Here is a 15,239-nt window from a genome sequence, read left to right as displayed (position 1 = left end):
TGAACATTAAAAATTGATTCTAGTTAACGATTAAGTTCAGTTGGCAATGGATTTTGCTCGCCGATAGAGCATACAATAGGGGATTTCAAAACATATGTATGTTCTGTTCAAGGCTTCCATTTCCACAGAATTCAAGTACCCATGAATTCATGGAAGAAAAACAGAAAAGAAAGAAATGTAGGATCCAAATACTATACATCGCACGTTTTCCAAAACAAAAGGGCTAGTAAATTTAAAATTTGTAACGAGATAAATTGCTAGGATAAACAAATGAGATATCAAAAGAAGCTCTTAAGAAAGGAAAAAAAAAAAAAAAACCAACAAAGTGAAAACACATGCTTCTTACATCTTCACAAGCAACGAATGGAATAGCTACCTTAGCAAGACATCCTTGAATCTGAAGCAAAAGCATTCACCTTGTCTGTACACTCTAGCAGTCGCTAGCATCTTCATCAAAAACCACGAGCAAAAAGTTTCTCCTTTGGAGATCTGACTGACCTACTTGCAGAAACTCATGAATTACCACGGTCCTAACCCATCTGACTCTTCCTCCGTGGAGACAGGAAGATTAAGATCGATTAGCCCCCGAGTGGATATCTCAGGCACATCTTGCTCAATCACCACAGGTCTAACCCTGGCCGCTCCAATAAAATGGGACCTCTTATGACCACCCAAAGCTTGACCTGATCGGAAAACCTTGGGACAGAAAGGACATTCGTGTACTTTCTCTATTTTCAACCCCAATTTTTTCTCTGCTTTTCCAGAAGAACTCTTCTCAATTGGAGTTTTTCCACTTCTAGATTGAATCATCTTACTACTATTAGCAATTGGATTAGGGACATAGTCAGTATCTACGCTATTCTCCCCACTCTCATATATTGAATCACTACAGCCATTAATCCTGTTATGGATGGTTCTGCGTCCCCCGAGAGAAACACATTTGCTGCCCCTGTTTCGAACACTGCTGCTTTTATATTCGCATGACTCATTCTTGCATCCCTTTTGCGAATCCATCAAAGCTCTATCACCTTGATTATATACATCATCCACGATGAAATCCTTCCCCAATTGAGTTCTAATATGCCTTGACATGCTTAATCTTTTCCCTGATTCAGCATCCAACTCATCATCATAACTAAACACAGAATCCACTTCTTGCTTCTTGAATTCACCATTCCTAGCAAACCCATGAACAGAAACATCTGATCCAACCTTCTTGGGACCGTTCCTAAAGTACCCGGAATCAGAATTCTCAGACTGATCATTCTCAGAAGAATTTACCCCCCTTTGCGTTGCTTTCTTCATCTCCAGTGACTCGATACCGCTGGACACGAAATTAATACCGTCATTTACATTAATCCTCATTTTCATAGATGATGATTTACCCTCTAAAACCACGGAATTGTTATCTGAAGAATCTGCAACTGAACTAAAACAACCTTTAAAACCAGAATCCTTGGACAACATCATCAAAGATTTAGCCACTTCCTCTTGTTCTTGCTCTATATCAGAAGTAGAAGATAAAGAAGCAGTATTTGTCAAAGATAATGAAGAAGTGTAAACATCAATAGCCTTGTACCTCATTCTTTTGGATCTCCTTCGCTCCATCGGATCAGTTGTCTCACTATCTGACTGCTTGTCCATGGTTATTCCTTTCAACTTCATAGTAGCCCCCGACTGGTCTTGAAAGAAGTTCTTAGAGTGACAAGCCATGTGACCACAAAGTGCTTTCAGTGATTGAAACCCCTTGCCACATTCCTTACACAGCTTTTCTGGCAGTGAAGTAGTCTTGCTGGAATCCAACACAAACCTGGTTGTTTTCTTAGGATTCTCTCTAAGAGCATAACCAAACTGACCACCAGCTTCAGACACAGAGATTTGCTTACTTTTGTTTTCGGTCGTGCTCATCTTAACCTTAGCATCTTCATCAGTTGAGCAAGTTCCATTAGCATTCAAATGGATCCTAATATGACCACCCAAGGACTTGCCACAGGGATATCTTTTGTTGCAATACTTGCAAACAAAGTTGTTCTTTTGATTGGTTTCCATTGATTGATCTAATCAAATTAACACGGTCAGAAGAACAAAATCAACAGCACAAATGTTACCTCGATCGCTGCATTTCAAGAAAGATAGGCACCCATTTGGTGAAAAAACGGAACCAGGACGGAGTCAAACCCAGATCAGGTAGCAGATAGAACAGATCACGAAGTTCGCTGCTTTGGCACTGGTGATTGATCTAGAGAATCAAAAAGAGTGGAGAGATGTGACGGTCTTGTTAAAGTACAAAGATCAGACCCTCTAAAAGAAAAGGCCATACAAATCCCCTTTCTCAAGTACACACATTAGACCTCTATAGAGAATTTAATGGGGGTGTTTTAATGCCAAACAAAAATCAAAGCTTTAATGAAGAAATATAAGTCGAAAATAATGGGCGATGAGCAAGCTTTCTCCATGTTTAAGAACAATCAAAGCACAACACAACCATGGCTCTTTCTCTTTTCTCTCTCTAAAATAGACATACTCTAGCCCCCCCTCTCTCTTATTTGTTTTTGTGATATTGTTGGAGGAGAATTCCATGCATGGAAGCAAAATATTGAATAGGGAAGAAAAGATAGGCAGCACGTGTACTCGAGTGAGAACCTTTCTGTGTGGAGACTGAACGGCCAAGATTAACTGGGCTTTTGAGGATCCCAAGGAATGAGGGTTTTAGTAGATACTACATTAACAACCAGCAACACTCTGACTGCACAGCCACAGCAGCATCAGACTCTTTATATCCCTTGTTTTGTCTTTGCTATATAAGCTCATGCGAGTGAAGGGTCAGAATCTCTCCAACCGTTACCTTATTGCTCTTCCTTCAGCTTCCCTCATTTATTTTTGACCCTTTTCACATCATATGCAAACGCAGCTACAATTTCTTTTTCTAATCTAATCTGATCTCGTGCTCATAATTCGGAGCTTCTTGCTTCAAAATAATGTTGTTGCATCGTATAGGCATCCATGGACCGCTTGTCCTATTAACCTAACCTCTACTTTCCAGGATCATTTATGCTTGAAATATCCCCCTTCTTAAGGAAAAATGCATCGGTAAAAAGTGGGGTATTGGATTTTCATATCAATCATCTAATATAGGACACATCTGCAACACCCATTTGAAAACGGCTAAAAAATCGAAAATCCACTCCTGCTGTTTATGTGCCCATCTCTATTTATTTGGCAATTCCAAGATTTCACAATTCATTCATATTTAGTACTATTGTTTTTCTTCTCTCTTTTTTCAATAACTAAGAAAGAGGAAAAGCTATTCATTCGATTCCCGTGATTACTTCACAAATTACCTTACTTGCGTTGTGAAAGGGCTGCCTGATTCATTGCCTGAACATGACTAGGGCCTAGATAATTTCATGGGATTTTATAATTTAAGTCATTTTCCTGCCCAACAAAATAGAGATGTTTCTTGATATAGCCATGGGGATGGTTGCTTTGATCAAGTCAAACCATCTTTGTAACGATCTTCTTGTCATATGCACGCAGATCATTGTTTTTTTTTCACCTTGTTGCTTACCTTTTGATGTAATGCATCTTCCTTAGCTTGTCCCGTTCCTTTCGGAGATTTAAATTGACCCGGTCGTTTCGTTTTTTTTGCTCTCCTTCCAATAGCCAAGAAATTATTTGAGGAAACAAATTTTAGCAGCTCCGGATATTGATGATGATAACTTCTATCTACCACCAGAAACGTGTTAAAAATTTCCACAGTAACTTCCCAAGATGACATCATAGTCAGAGCAAAGAGGAAACAAGTATTTTATGTTTTGAGCCAAAAAAGAAAAAGAAAGCGAGTAGGGAAGAAGGGTCCCTTGAGTTAAATTGCAGGCAACGTGATACCACCAGTTAGAGATTGAGCTTGCTCTACTGGAATAGTTGTAACTAGTCTTTTTTGACCCGCATTTCCCTGCGGCTTCAACTATTTTTCTTAAACTCAAAATTAAATAATGTCAAGATTGCAGGATTTGTTTTTTTGAAGTATCATTAAACCTGGTAAATTGAATGATCCATAATAAAGTGAATTTGGATTTAAAAAAAGATAAAGATTATAAAAAGCTCTTTTAAGACAAATTGAAATGAATTAATCCTACACAAAGAAAGACAGAAAATATCATAAATATCGAAATAAATTAAATACTTGTAAAATATTTAAGTATTGTGTTTTTTTTTAAAACAACAACAATTAGATATTAGATTAATTCAGGTTTCATGGTTTAACTTGTTAATTCTATAATCCGAGTTATGAAAACTAATAAGTTTAAATTTTTTTCTTTTTAATTTTTTCCCTTACTAATAGGATAAAAAACAGAAAAAATAATTATTTTTAAAAAATCTAAAGGATAAACAAGAAGAAAATAAATTAAATGAGCAAAATGTCTACAAACTAATTTTTTAAAAAAAAAACATTGATATAGTGTTATACTAAAGTAGCTCGAGTCAATCCATGATATCTTTCTACATCCGCAACTTAGATAACGAAATTATAATAATCACGTAAAAATAAATTTTAAACAAATCAATAACAAAAAAACAAATAAAATTATGAAAGTTAAATTCAAAGTAAAGAAAATGCTTAAAAAAAATCAATCTAACATATCTTAAAAAATATCCAAACAAAAAATATTGAATTGATCAAACTATATGTATTAACTTGTCAAATTTGTAATATAGTCATGATCGTAATTGGATTTAATGATTTTTTTTTATTAAGTTTACTTTTTACCTAAATATAAAATAACAATTTTTTTTTTAAAAAAAGCAAAACAAAAAAGCCCAGCGTGCCCGAGTCTTCTAAAAAGAGAGCCCCGATACATGGGCCTTTTAGCTTTTAGCCCAGCGTGCATGTCTGAACCTTTTTTATATATATTTTAAAGCTACGAACAATTATTGCCACTCTTATTAAAAAAAAATATAATTATTTGTTGTTTGCATAATTGAGTGATTAAGACTTTAATTTTTTTTATTAAAAAAACTATTTTTCAACTATACACACCTATACAACACTTTGCATATTTTGATGAATTTATTAATGACTTCAAATAACCTAAAAAACAAGTAAAAAATCCAAAATCAAACAAATTCTAAAAAGTTTTTAGTGGAAAGATCTACCTTCTTAAAAAAAGAAAAGAACTAGAGGTTATACTTAGATAAAACTTTTCTCATTAAATGAAATCCATTAACATTAAAATTAATTGTTTTTATGGTTAAAATTAACATAAACAAGTATTTTCTATCTCTATATCAAAACATGGCGATTCTCTGTTCCTCCTAACAAAAAAAATATTGAAAATGAGAGGAAAAAAATTTAACAGCAAAATTGATTTTTTAACAACTAAAAAGATCAATTACCTAATAATTACAAAGAAAAGGAACTAAACCAAGTTTTTTTATATGAAATTCAAAATTACGATCAATTTTCTCCCTTTTATTTTCCTTTCATTTTAATTTTATATCTTTCAATTATATCCTGTTATTTAGTAAATATTCAAGCTCACAAGAAGTGATGCGTCTTTTCCCCTCGTTGTAAACAAAAGTTATTGCCTTGTAATATTCACTAAAAATAACAAAAATTATTTTTATTGTAGTTGACCCACGAGTTAAAAAACTAGAAAATTTCGCTGCCACTAGAAGCCTTCACTTTAAACATATATAAGAAAACTACCGGCAGCATTATTAGTTCATAGCTTACGACTATTGTAGTTTGATGGATAAAGATGCCTCCTCAAAGCGGTGTTTATTTGTGCGACTGGATTGTATATTTTTAATTTTCAATTATTTTAAAAATGTTTTAATATGTTGATATAGAAAAAAATTATTTCAATATATTTCAATATAAAAAGCAATTTTAAAAAACATTTATAATCCAAAAATCGCTCTAAGTTGTTTGTGGTCATACGTCACCAACTTTGTACACTGTCCCACTCTTGGTTGTTTTTTGGCCTCTTTTGGTGATTTCGTGATTTCCCTTGGCATCATCCATTCCAAATTCTTTAACACAATGAACGTGCAAAGAAAATGGATCCCTCGTACCCTAATCTCCCAGACTTCATTGCGCTCACAGGAGTTCGCACGAAACCGGCAGGCTGATTTCTGGCAGCTGATTATACTATGATTGATGGATAACGTAATATAACCGAATGATGATGAAGGTGAGAGGTCCAGGTTGACTATAACTGAGGCTGAAGTTCAAATGACGTGCTGAATCATTTTTGTAAAGTATAACGCAGTTGTTAACCGGATTTGATTTGCAGCTTTGCCGTCTTATTGTGCCAACCTCAAGTCTTGGACCCTATGATTTACGCCTCGTTTGCTAGTCCTTGCAAAATCAAAACAAGCCTGGACAATGAATCCAGGGCTGCTGCGCCAAGGCTAGGACAACTGGACAAGGAACTCAAATTACTTTCAGTGCCATGCTTAAACAAGCTCAACCAGTCTGGCGCTTTAACCATGACTGAAAATATGACGAATTAAAGTTTGAGTCCTTTCCGGTGACTGGCTCGGGCAGAGGATCATGTAAGTTGTTGCGATGCAAGGTTTAATGGGTTAGAGCGACTTCAGCCCCACTTACAAAAAAGGATACAGTTCATCAATAAGTAAGAGTTGTAAGTCCTACAAAGCGGAAGGATGTAATGACTAATGTGATCCATTAATCACACAACGATTCCATTGAGAAAGGTTGATTATGAATGTACATTAAGCAAAACTAAAAACCAAAATTTTTTCCTTTTTTTTTTCTTTCAATTTCTTCTTTATACCCTATTTGGGGGAAAACTCCTACCTTCTAGAAAGTAAGAATCTTGAAAAGCATTCTTACAAAGAAAGACACCAGGATCCCGGTCTCTGCAGTGATTGCACATTTTGTACGCTAAAATGCCAGGAAACTGAGGGAGGCACTAGCTGATGCCATTGGCATCTCTTGTCTGGTTGTCACAGGTTCCGTGTCCAAAAATCTCTTCAATGATGTTACTTGTAGGAAGAAGATCAACACCCCTAATTGGACTAAAGTAACGGGCATCCCAATCTTTAGCATCACAGAGTTCCAACAAGTATACCTGATCCTCATCATCACCACATCCATCTACTTTACTGGGCAAGCATTTGCTATGGTCACTTCTATTTACATGCAAAGCAGCCCTGGTATCAACTGGACCACAAGAGTCAACTTTATCGACTTGGAACTCAAAAGACATGCAAGAGTCATCTTGAACAATGAAATCCACCCCATCTTGACCAGCATTATCGTCCATATGCTTAATAGCAGGTTCAATACTGTTCATATCAAGTGTTTCTGAGGCATAATCTATCCCAGAATCTTCTCCTGTGGTGTCTCCACTACCATCTCCCACCTCATCAGAAGCACCACCAGCATCATCATCACTGTCATCATTGATGTCATCTTCAAGAATATCCCCTCCCAGGTCTGCATGATCATATTGATCAACAGGGGACTCAAGATCAGAATCTGCATCTTCTTCTAAAACTTGAATAGAGGAGCCTCTATTGATCTGAGGCAATTCATCATCATCACTGTCAATGTCCAGTGGGTTAGATCTGTTTTGAGCAGCTCGTTTCCGAAGCATAAAGACATTGAAGTAATAGCTGACAATTTCCTTTGTGGTTCTATCAGGAAACACTTGCGCCAGGTGCTTCCAAAAATTCTGGCCCAAGGACTCTGGCCTGGAATAAACAACTTCATGGAAAACCCGTTCCTCTTCCTTGGCCCATTTACAAGACACCTCCTCTCCCATGTCATAAAACCCCAAGTTTACAAAATTTTCATGCCCAGTAGATTTTAATAATTCTTCCCGTGCTTCCAGTATGTGCTGCCGCACACATCTGACAGAGCCTTCATCCAGGCACCCACAATCAATTCTGCCACAAGCAGCCTCATACCTAGTGGACAGACACGGTTTTGTATCCGGCATTGGAATGATACAAATTCCCACCAACTTCTCTTCATTATCATTATAAATGTGATGGTCTGATTCAGACAATGAGGAACCATTTGTATTGAATGAGTCTGCTAGCTTATCCTTCTTCATATGCCCGTCCCACAATGGAATGCTGGCTTGGTGATTTGGTCCAAGAGGAACTTGTTTCCTAGGAAATTCATCCAAATAGGATGAGTAGTCATCTGCCAGAGGTATGGATGTTTTCTGTGGAAACTCAACCTCAAAATATTCAGAAGAAACAGAAGAGTAAGCTGCTGGCCAGGACTCAAAATCTTCATCACTGGAACTGCTGGTGGCTAACGACAAAGGACCACTGGAGTCAGAATCTTTAGCAAAATTTGAAACTTCAATCAAGTCATTCTCAAATGTCTCATGCCACTGAATTTTGAAAAAGTTGCTCCCATAGCCATCTGCTTTACATGAAAAGAAATATATAGCCAAATCAACCAACATATTATTTCAACATGTGAGCAAAACACCATATTTACAGTTGTAGACAAACAAGAAGTGATGTTCAAGGCCACAATTTTTACCTGCAACATCAGGTTTCTTAGGCACATTACAATGTGCACCAGTTTCTGACAATTGAGTCAACTTATTGCAACATTCCACCTGTCTTGCCTGCTTCAAAGGAAGATCCTGAAACTCTTCATCATCAAAAGGCCGTTTAAATCCCATTTAAGCCTGAAATACAAAGAGCACAAGGTTAAAGAAAAATTCAAGCGAAAAAATTGCCAAATATCTCATCCATGGGACGAACAGGGTGTGTGTGTGTGGGGGGGGGGGGGATGAAGCAATAGTTCCTTAGCTAGGAGTCCACAAAATTGAACTAAGCACAATTTCCCATATGCACGAGGATCCAGCACCGAACTCACTTGAAAAACTCAGCGGCACTATCGAGAGTCTCAGGAGATAAATAGCAAGCAAATCACCAGTAAACATGCAAGCGTATACTATCAACATAGACATGCAAAAGGACATTTGTCCACGAGTAATCAATACAGGTAGCATTTATATCAGCTTAGCTTCCAATTACTCAGAAGCATAACTTAAGAAACTCTGAAATATTACTTTCTGACATTTACTAGAAGGGACATGAACGAAATTATCAGACGCGACACAAGCATGCAAATGTAACTGTAAACATAGACAGCAGGAGCCTCATGAAAACCGTCCACACACAGACACATAGTAGCCACTGCTAGCATTGTCTTCAACAAACAAAATCAGCATAGACATGGTTAGCGTTACGTTCAATTAAGACGAGACACACGTACACGAACGGTGGTACAAAAAAAGATGGAAAAACTCATCAATACACAACTCTCCAACAATATAAAGTGAAGTATTTTGAAACAGTTGCCAATTAACAGTAATTTACCTTTACAATAACTTGTATTCAAACTTCAAAGCAGAATAGGGCAAATTGATCGTAAACGACAATTATTATGCACCAAAGATGATTTATTGATGCGTGGAGACGAACCCCTAAATCAATTTCACCGAATAGAGAGTCCTAAAAAAATTGGGAAAAACCCTAACCCTAGATTTTGAGATCACCAATAAAACCGGCAAATTACGGGAAAAACAGGGAAGATACAGAGACCCAGTAACGAAACGTGCAAAACCCCTAAGCTTATTAACAGATTCGAGCAAACCGGAAATAGATCGAAGACTTCGAAATCCCAAAACCCAAACAATTACATCAATCGACGAAATTGGACTTAAATTTTATGGGGAAATTACTGAAGAGACGAAACCGATTTAAAAAACATAAAGGATCGAGAGATTAGAGGTCCAGATGAGAAACCCTAACCCTAGAAAATTTAAAAATCACGGCTGGTATTAAAAAAGGTACTAATCGAAAGAGGATGACGCGAATTGAAAGAATTGAAGGTTGGATCTAAGTGGTAAGAAATAATTTGAGAAAAATCGGAGATCGATTTTTGGATTTAATTACGTTAAAGAGACGATGAAAAAAGAGGATTTTTTAAAAGGTACGTGAGTCCCGTACACGACGCGGTCCGATATGCTAACCGGTTTAAATTTGATCATGAGCTGGCTCCTAATATAAGCTAGACCGGTCCGGAAGTAGCGAAATTACATCAAGGTCCTTTCATTGCCTGGATTCATTTTATTGTTTTTAACGTCGAGTTATATGGTTGGTCTGGCTTAATTTTCTCTCTTTTCCATTAAAATCAAAATTTGAAATTCTCCTTGATTTGATTTTTTTGAGGAGTAAATCTTGAATGGGCATAATCCTTTTTTTTCCCTTCATTTATTTATTTATTTATTTTTATATCAGTGTTTCGTTTTTATTAATCGAAAATGTAGTGGGAATAGAATTCCAATTCCATTCCAAATAAAGTACAATTTTAAATTGAAGTTATTAATTTTATATTTTCTAATTCAATCTATTAACTATATGATGAAGCAATATATCTCACCGAAGATAAAATCTCTCATTTTCTTTTTAAAAAAAAGATTTGTAATATCTCACCTAAGATAAAATCACCCCATTTTACTTTTAAAAATATACCTATTTTATATTAAATTAGTTGCGTGCGGTGCATTTTGCTTTCCATCTTAATTGCTAGATTGTTTGTAAATAATTTTTTTTCTTTTTGCATTTTTAAAATATTTTTAAAATTTTATTTTATTTATTTATTTTAAATTAATATATTTTTAGTATTTTCAAATTATTTTTATATAATAATATTAAAAATAATTTTTAAAAAATATAAAAACTATTGATATATATTTCAATACAAAAAATCATTTAAAAAATAATCATAACTACAATCTCAAACTAACTATAAATACTATTTTTATTTGAACATATCAGTAATTTATATATACACGCATATCATGACATTATCTACCGATTTTTAATTATTTTTTCAAACTGTCCAAAAGAAAAATGGTAGCGTTTTGCATTTTTATATTTGGGATTTTTTTCCCAAATAATATTACTTATTTCATACTTAATATGATTTAATTAAAAGATATAATATATTAAATCTTCATGAAAGATTTTAAAAATATATAAAAAACAACTAGTAGCATTCTAGTAATTATTTTTCAATATTCATTTTAAAAAAATAGATAGAAAAGAGTATAAGAGAGAATAAAATGACATTAAAAGTGATAAAAATAATTTTAGTTAAAATTTCTAGAGAATAAGATCACATTAAAAGTGATAAAAATAATTTTAGTTAAAATTTATCTATTATACTAGTATTTATTTATTTTTTTAAAATGCGAGCTAAAAAATAGATTTGATGAATATTTATTTATCTATTGAGCACTTATTTCTCGTTATTTATTGATCATAAAATTACCAGCTTAAATGATATATATCTTTCTTATTTTTGTATTTAACAAAATATATGCCGTGCTCATCTTCATTTGAACCTTGCAATAAGAAACTTCGTTTTTTAAAAAAGCAAGTATGTTATGAGAAATTCTTATTTGGTATGTATTCTTTGCTAACTTCTTTTTTTTTTTAATGTCGCTTTTTGAAACCATGTTGATGTATTTGCAAAGAAAAAAGAAGTCAATTTCTAGACATTTTCTTGGATGAAAATCTTCAATACTCTTTTAAGAGTATCATCATTTGTATTTCATCCACATGAATTGTTTTGCATGAACTAGTTAACAATCGCATTAAATTAATTTCTATGCTAAACAAAACGAAGACATTCTCGGTTGTGGAGAGTTTGCAAGTCTGAGTTTGGAGCCTCCATGGTAGGCTACGTGCTGATTTTGCTACTCTGTGTGGAGTATCTGTTGGTTATCATGAAAGCGAGTTCCATCTCCTTGCTCTGTTTCAAGGCTCGTCAAATCTTGATGCAGTCTCATTGACCACTTACCATTGAATAATTTGTTGGCGTCTCTAAAGAGTTTGAAGCAGATTCATGTTCCGAAGGAAAAGTGAGAGCAGAGCAGTACAAGGAGATTGTACTGAAGTATTTTTACAGGAGATATGACCTAGGTGAATTGTGATAAGCTTTTAGGGGAAAAGGGAAGCTGAGAAGGCTCCAAAAAGTACAACCTTTTGCTTCCTGTTTTATTAAAGAACATCTTATCCCTGGCAAAATAATAATCAATTAAAGGCTACAGTATAGTATTTATGAAAAAAAGAACTCCCAGTTTCATTTAAAAAGGAGATCAGGGCCGGCATGTGACAAAGCTTAAGAGTTATAAAAGACATTAGTTTTTCTTTATTCACGTGGGCAAATTCTTCAAAAACTTGAAAATCACATTAGTACGGCATCCTAGTTAACTCACCTTGTTGCATTCACCTCGGTCAACGGACAAAATACCGCAGGTTAATGACAATGTCGGATCCTACATTCTTCTACTGACAAAAGCATTACGTGATGCCCCCAACAGACTGATACTGTATATATATAGGAGACAGGATAGCTGGAAAGAGTGCTAAAATTTCCAGATGTTCTGATTTATTACATTAAACCAATGAGAACAGATAAAAATTTGCTACCAACAAAAGATATCCCAACACAAGGGTGCCAGGGAACCCATCCATCACATAGTCAGAAACAATCGAATCCCAGAACTATAATAATATTTATGGCTAAAAGCAGAAAAAATAAAAAATATACGATGAGGGGTCTCGCAATTTGTGATTCCACTACAACCTGCCCCGAGTCGCTTCAAAGCATGCAGGTCTTATGCCACAGCAGGCATGTCCTTCAGCCAGGCATCCAATGGCTTACCAGTGGAGTAAACAATAAAGCCAATTTGCCTCAGCTTATCAACATCCACTACATTACGCCCATCAAAAACAAAAGCAGGCTTCTGCATATCATCATAGATCTTCTGGTAATCAAGAGTTTTGAACTCATCCCACTCGGTTAATATGCAGATCCCATGAGCACCCTTTGCTGCCTCATAAGCATCCCATACACACGAAACTTGCTTGATAGCCGTGGGACTCGCTGGCTGAAGATGAGGAGGCCTATCCAATTCAGATTTGTGCATTGAGAGATCCCTTTGAATCTGTTCCTGTGAAACCTGAGGGTCATATATGCTCAATATAGCCTTGTCACCCAACAAGCCCTGGCAAACACCTATGGCTGGGGTCTCCCTTGTATCACCTGTGTCTTTCTTGAAAGCAAATCCTAAAATTGCAATTTTCTTACCTGAGACTGTGTTGAACATGGAGGAAACCATCCGGTTCACAAAACGTGTTTTTTGGTACTCATTCACCTGAACAACCTGTTTCCAGTAGCTTGCAACCTCGGGGAGGCCATTGCACTCACAAATGTAGACCAGGTTCAGGATATCCTTCTGGAAACACGATCCACCAAAACCCACACTTGCATTCAAGAACTTAGGCCCAATCCTTGTGTCCTTGCCAATAGCATGTGACACTTGGGAGACATCTGCACCAGTGGCTTCACATAGTGCCGACATGGCATTAACAGAAGAGATCCTTTGTGCCAAAAAGGCATTTGCAGCAAGTTTAGACAGTTCAGCAGACCAGAGATTGGTGCATATGATCCGATCCACAGGAACCCAATGGGCATAAACATCTTTCAATGCTTGAATTGCCTTTTGCCCTTCTGGGGTCTCCCTGCCACCAATAAGGACTCGGTCTGGTTTGAAAAGGTCCTGGATTGCAGTTCCCTCAGCAAGAAATTCTGGGTTGGAGAGAATCTGAAAGTTGATGCCTTTGCTGTTGTGGGTCAAAATCTTTTCTATCGCTTCTGCCGTTTTCACTGGAACTGTTGATTTCTCAACAACAATTTTGTCAGATTTTGAAACATCTGCAATCATACGAGCAGCACTCTCCCAATAAGTTAGATCAGCTGCTTTGCCAGCTCCAAGTCCCTGAGTTTTGGTTGGTGTATTTACTGATACAAAGACTATATCAGCTTCTGCCACATGCTTTTCCACATCTTTGCTAAAGAAGAGGTTCTCTCCCCTGCACTGTTTTACCACATCATCAAGTCCTGGTTCATAAATGGGAAGATGGTCACTATTCCAGGCAATAATTCTCGGCTCAAAAATATCAACAACCACTACTTCAATGTCTGGGCACTTCAGTGCAATCACGGCCATGGTAGGCCCACCAACATAGCCAGCTCCAATGCAACAGATCTTCACCATATCTATACGTAATGTAATAGATAGCCTAAAAATAGAATTAAAATCACAATTCAGTGGAAGTGCACAATCACTTTTGCCTGATGATACAGGTAAGAGATCCTGGATACAAATTCTTCCTCAAATCTACAATCAACTATTCAGTTAGAAAACTCAATGAGTACACATGAACTTGGAAAACTAAAATCTTCATCCCATAACTCGGATCACACTATGACATGCTTTAGCATGCAATTAACATTCAGTTTGTTTCAATTTTAACAAGCTAGACTAATAACATGACTTACCTCATAGAGACATGGTGATTATAGACTCCATTACCTTAAAAATCACAGATCCAATGTTGCACTATAAAGCAAGAATTAAAAGTTTACGAATTTAGAGAAACCGGACAACTAAGTCCAAAGTCTCCAATCTCTTCCTTCGAGTGTCAGGAATCAAAATTACGACAACCATTTTCAGATCTGGAGCAGGCATAGACCAGTCATCCCGTGAACAAAGATAAAAGCATAACAGATCCACCCATCATCAAACAGAACTGTGTGCTATACCAAAAACCAATGCCCATGAGCCAAAAAGAAACATGCACAAAGCAAGCAAGATACCAGATAAAGGTCAGAGTGAAACTAAAACGGTTACCTTTGTAATCTTCTGGTTCTCTAAGTGAAATGGGGCATGGGAGAGGTATAGACTAAGAAGAAACGGGAAATGCAGAGTAAGAGACAGAGAGGGAAAGCAAAGGCGGGAGCTCCTTCCGCCGAAGAACGAGGTACGTGTAGAGGCTTGAGTTTACCTTGTATTTATTGTACTACTTCAATATCTGTTTCCATGATGACGAAAAAAAGCACTGACACGTTTCTACTTTAGATTTCTCCCATTGCACTTTAGCCACCTAGTTTTGCTCTAATTTATGTATCAATTATGAAAGCACAAGAAACCAAAAACAAAAATTCAAGAGAGTGCTTTCTACGATTTACTGTATCTTTTCTTCTTCTTCTTCTTTTTTCTTTTTTATGGTCACACTTTCAAAACGTAAATGTCACTCATAGTTATTATAAAAAAAGAAGTGAAATTGTGTATTATATATATATATATAATACAAGAAAA

General features: G+C 35.9%; 3 protein-coding genes across 5 annotated transcripts; all 3 read right to left on the bottom strand.

The window, feature by feature from the left end:
* LOC105121467 (uncharacterized) lies at nt 1-2,761 on the bottom strand. The gene has a single exon (XM_011020119.1). It carries the CDS (start codon nt 2,047-2,049, stop codon nt 520-522), a length of 1,530 nt encoding a protein of 509 aa, XP_011018421.1. The 5' UTR covers nt 2,050-2,761; the 3' UTR covers nt 1-519.
* A 3,855-nt stretch (nt 2,762-6,616) lies between these two features.
* Nucleotides 6,617-10,035, bottom strand: LOC105121475 (uncharacterized). 2 transcript variants are annotated; one of them, XM_011020131.1, is made up of 3 exons: nt 9,382-10,035; nt 8,534-8,684; nt 6,617-8,410 (listed from the first exon to the last, which is right to left on the bottom strand). In XM_011020131.1, exons 2-3 carry the CDS (start codon nt 8,676-8,678, stop codon nt 6,942-6,944), a joined length of 1,614 nt encoding a protein of 537 aa, XP_011018433.1. In that variant the 5' UTR covers nt 8,679-8,684; nt 9,382-10,035; the 3' UTR covers nt 6,617-6,941. The 2 variants fall into 2 exon arrangements, with proteins under 2 accessions (XP_011018433.1, XP_011018439.1); XM_011020137.1 differs by lacking the exon at nt 9,382-10,035 and adding an exon at nt 8,784-9,370 and having other exon boundaries at nt 8,534-8,728.
* Nucleotides 10,036-12,380: 2,345 nt separating this feature from the next.
* LOC105121402 (UDP-glucose 6-dehydrogenase 5) lies at nt 12,381-14,917 on the bottom strand. 2 transcript variants are annotated; one of them, XM_011020025.1, is made up of 2 exons: nt 14,772-14,917; nt 12,381-14,160 (listed from the first exon to the last, which is right to left on the bottom strand). In XM_011020025.1, the coding sequence occupies exon 2, from the start codon at nt 14,133-14,135 to the stop codon at nt 12,693-12,695; it is 1,443 nt and encodes a 480-aa protein (XP_011018327.1). In that variant the 5' UTR covers nt 14,136-14,160; nt 14,772-14,917; the 3' UTR covers nt 12,381-12,692. The 2 variants fall into 2 exon arrangements, with proteins under 2 accessions (XP_011018327.1, XP_011018335.1); XM_011020033.1 differs by having other exon boundaries at nt 12,381-14,137.
* Nucleotides 14,918-15,239: the final 322 nt, after the last annotated feature.

This window comes from Populus euphratica, unplaced genomic scaffold, assembly GCF_000495115.2.
Source record: "Populus euphratica unplaced genomic scaffold, PopEup_1.0 scaffold1.1, whole genome shotgun sequence".
NCBI lineage: Eukaryota > Viridiplantae > Streptophyta > Magnoliopsida > Malpighiales > Salicaceae > Populus > Populus euphratica.
This window is presented reverse-complemented; position numbering and strand designations above follow the sequence as displayed.

Excerpts from the sequence above, each read along its gene's own strand:
- LOC105121467 (XM_011020119.1), bottom strand. The coding sequence starts at position 2,049 with ATGGAAACCAATCAAAAGAACAACTTTGTTTGCAAGTATTGCAACAAA.
- LOC105121475 (XM_011020131.1), bottom strand. The coding sequence starts at position 8,678 with ATGGGATTTAAACGGCCTTTTGATGATGAAGAGTTTCAGGATCTTCCT. Across the intron at positions 8,411-8,533 it reads TAAGAAACCTGATGTTGCAG|ATGGCTATGGGAGCAACTTT; the intron begins GTAAAAATTGTG and ends CATGTAAAGCAG.
- LOC105121402 (XM_011020025.1), bottom strand. The coding sequence starts at position 14,135 with ATGGTGAAGATCTGTTGCATTGGAGCTGGCTATGTTGGTGGGCCTACC.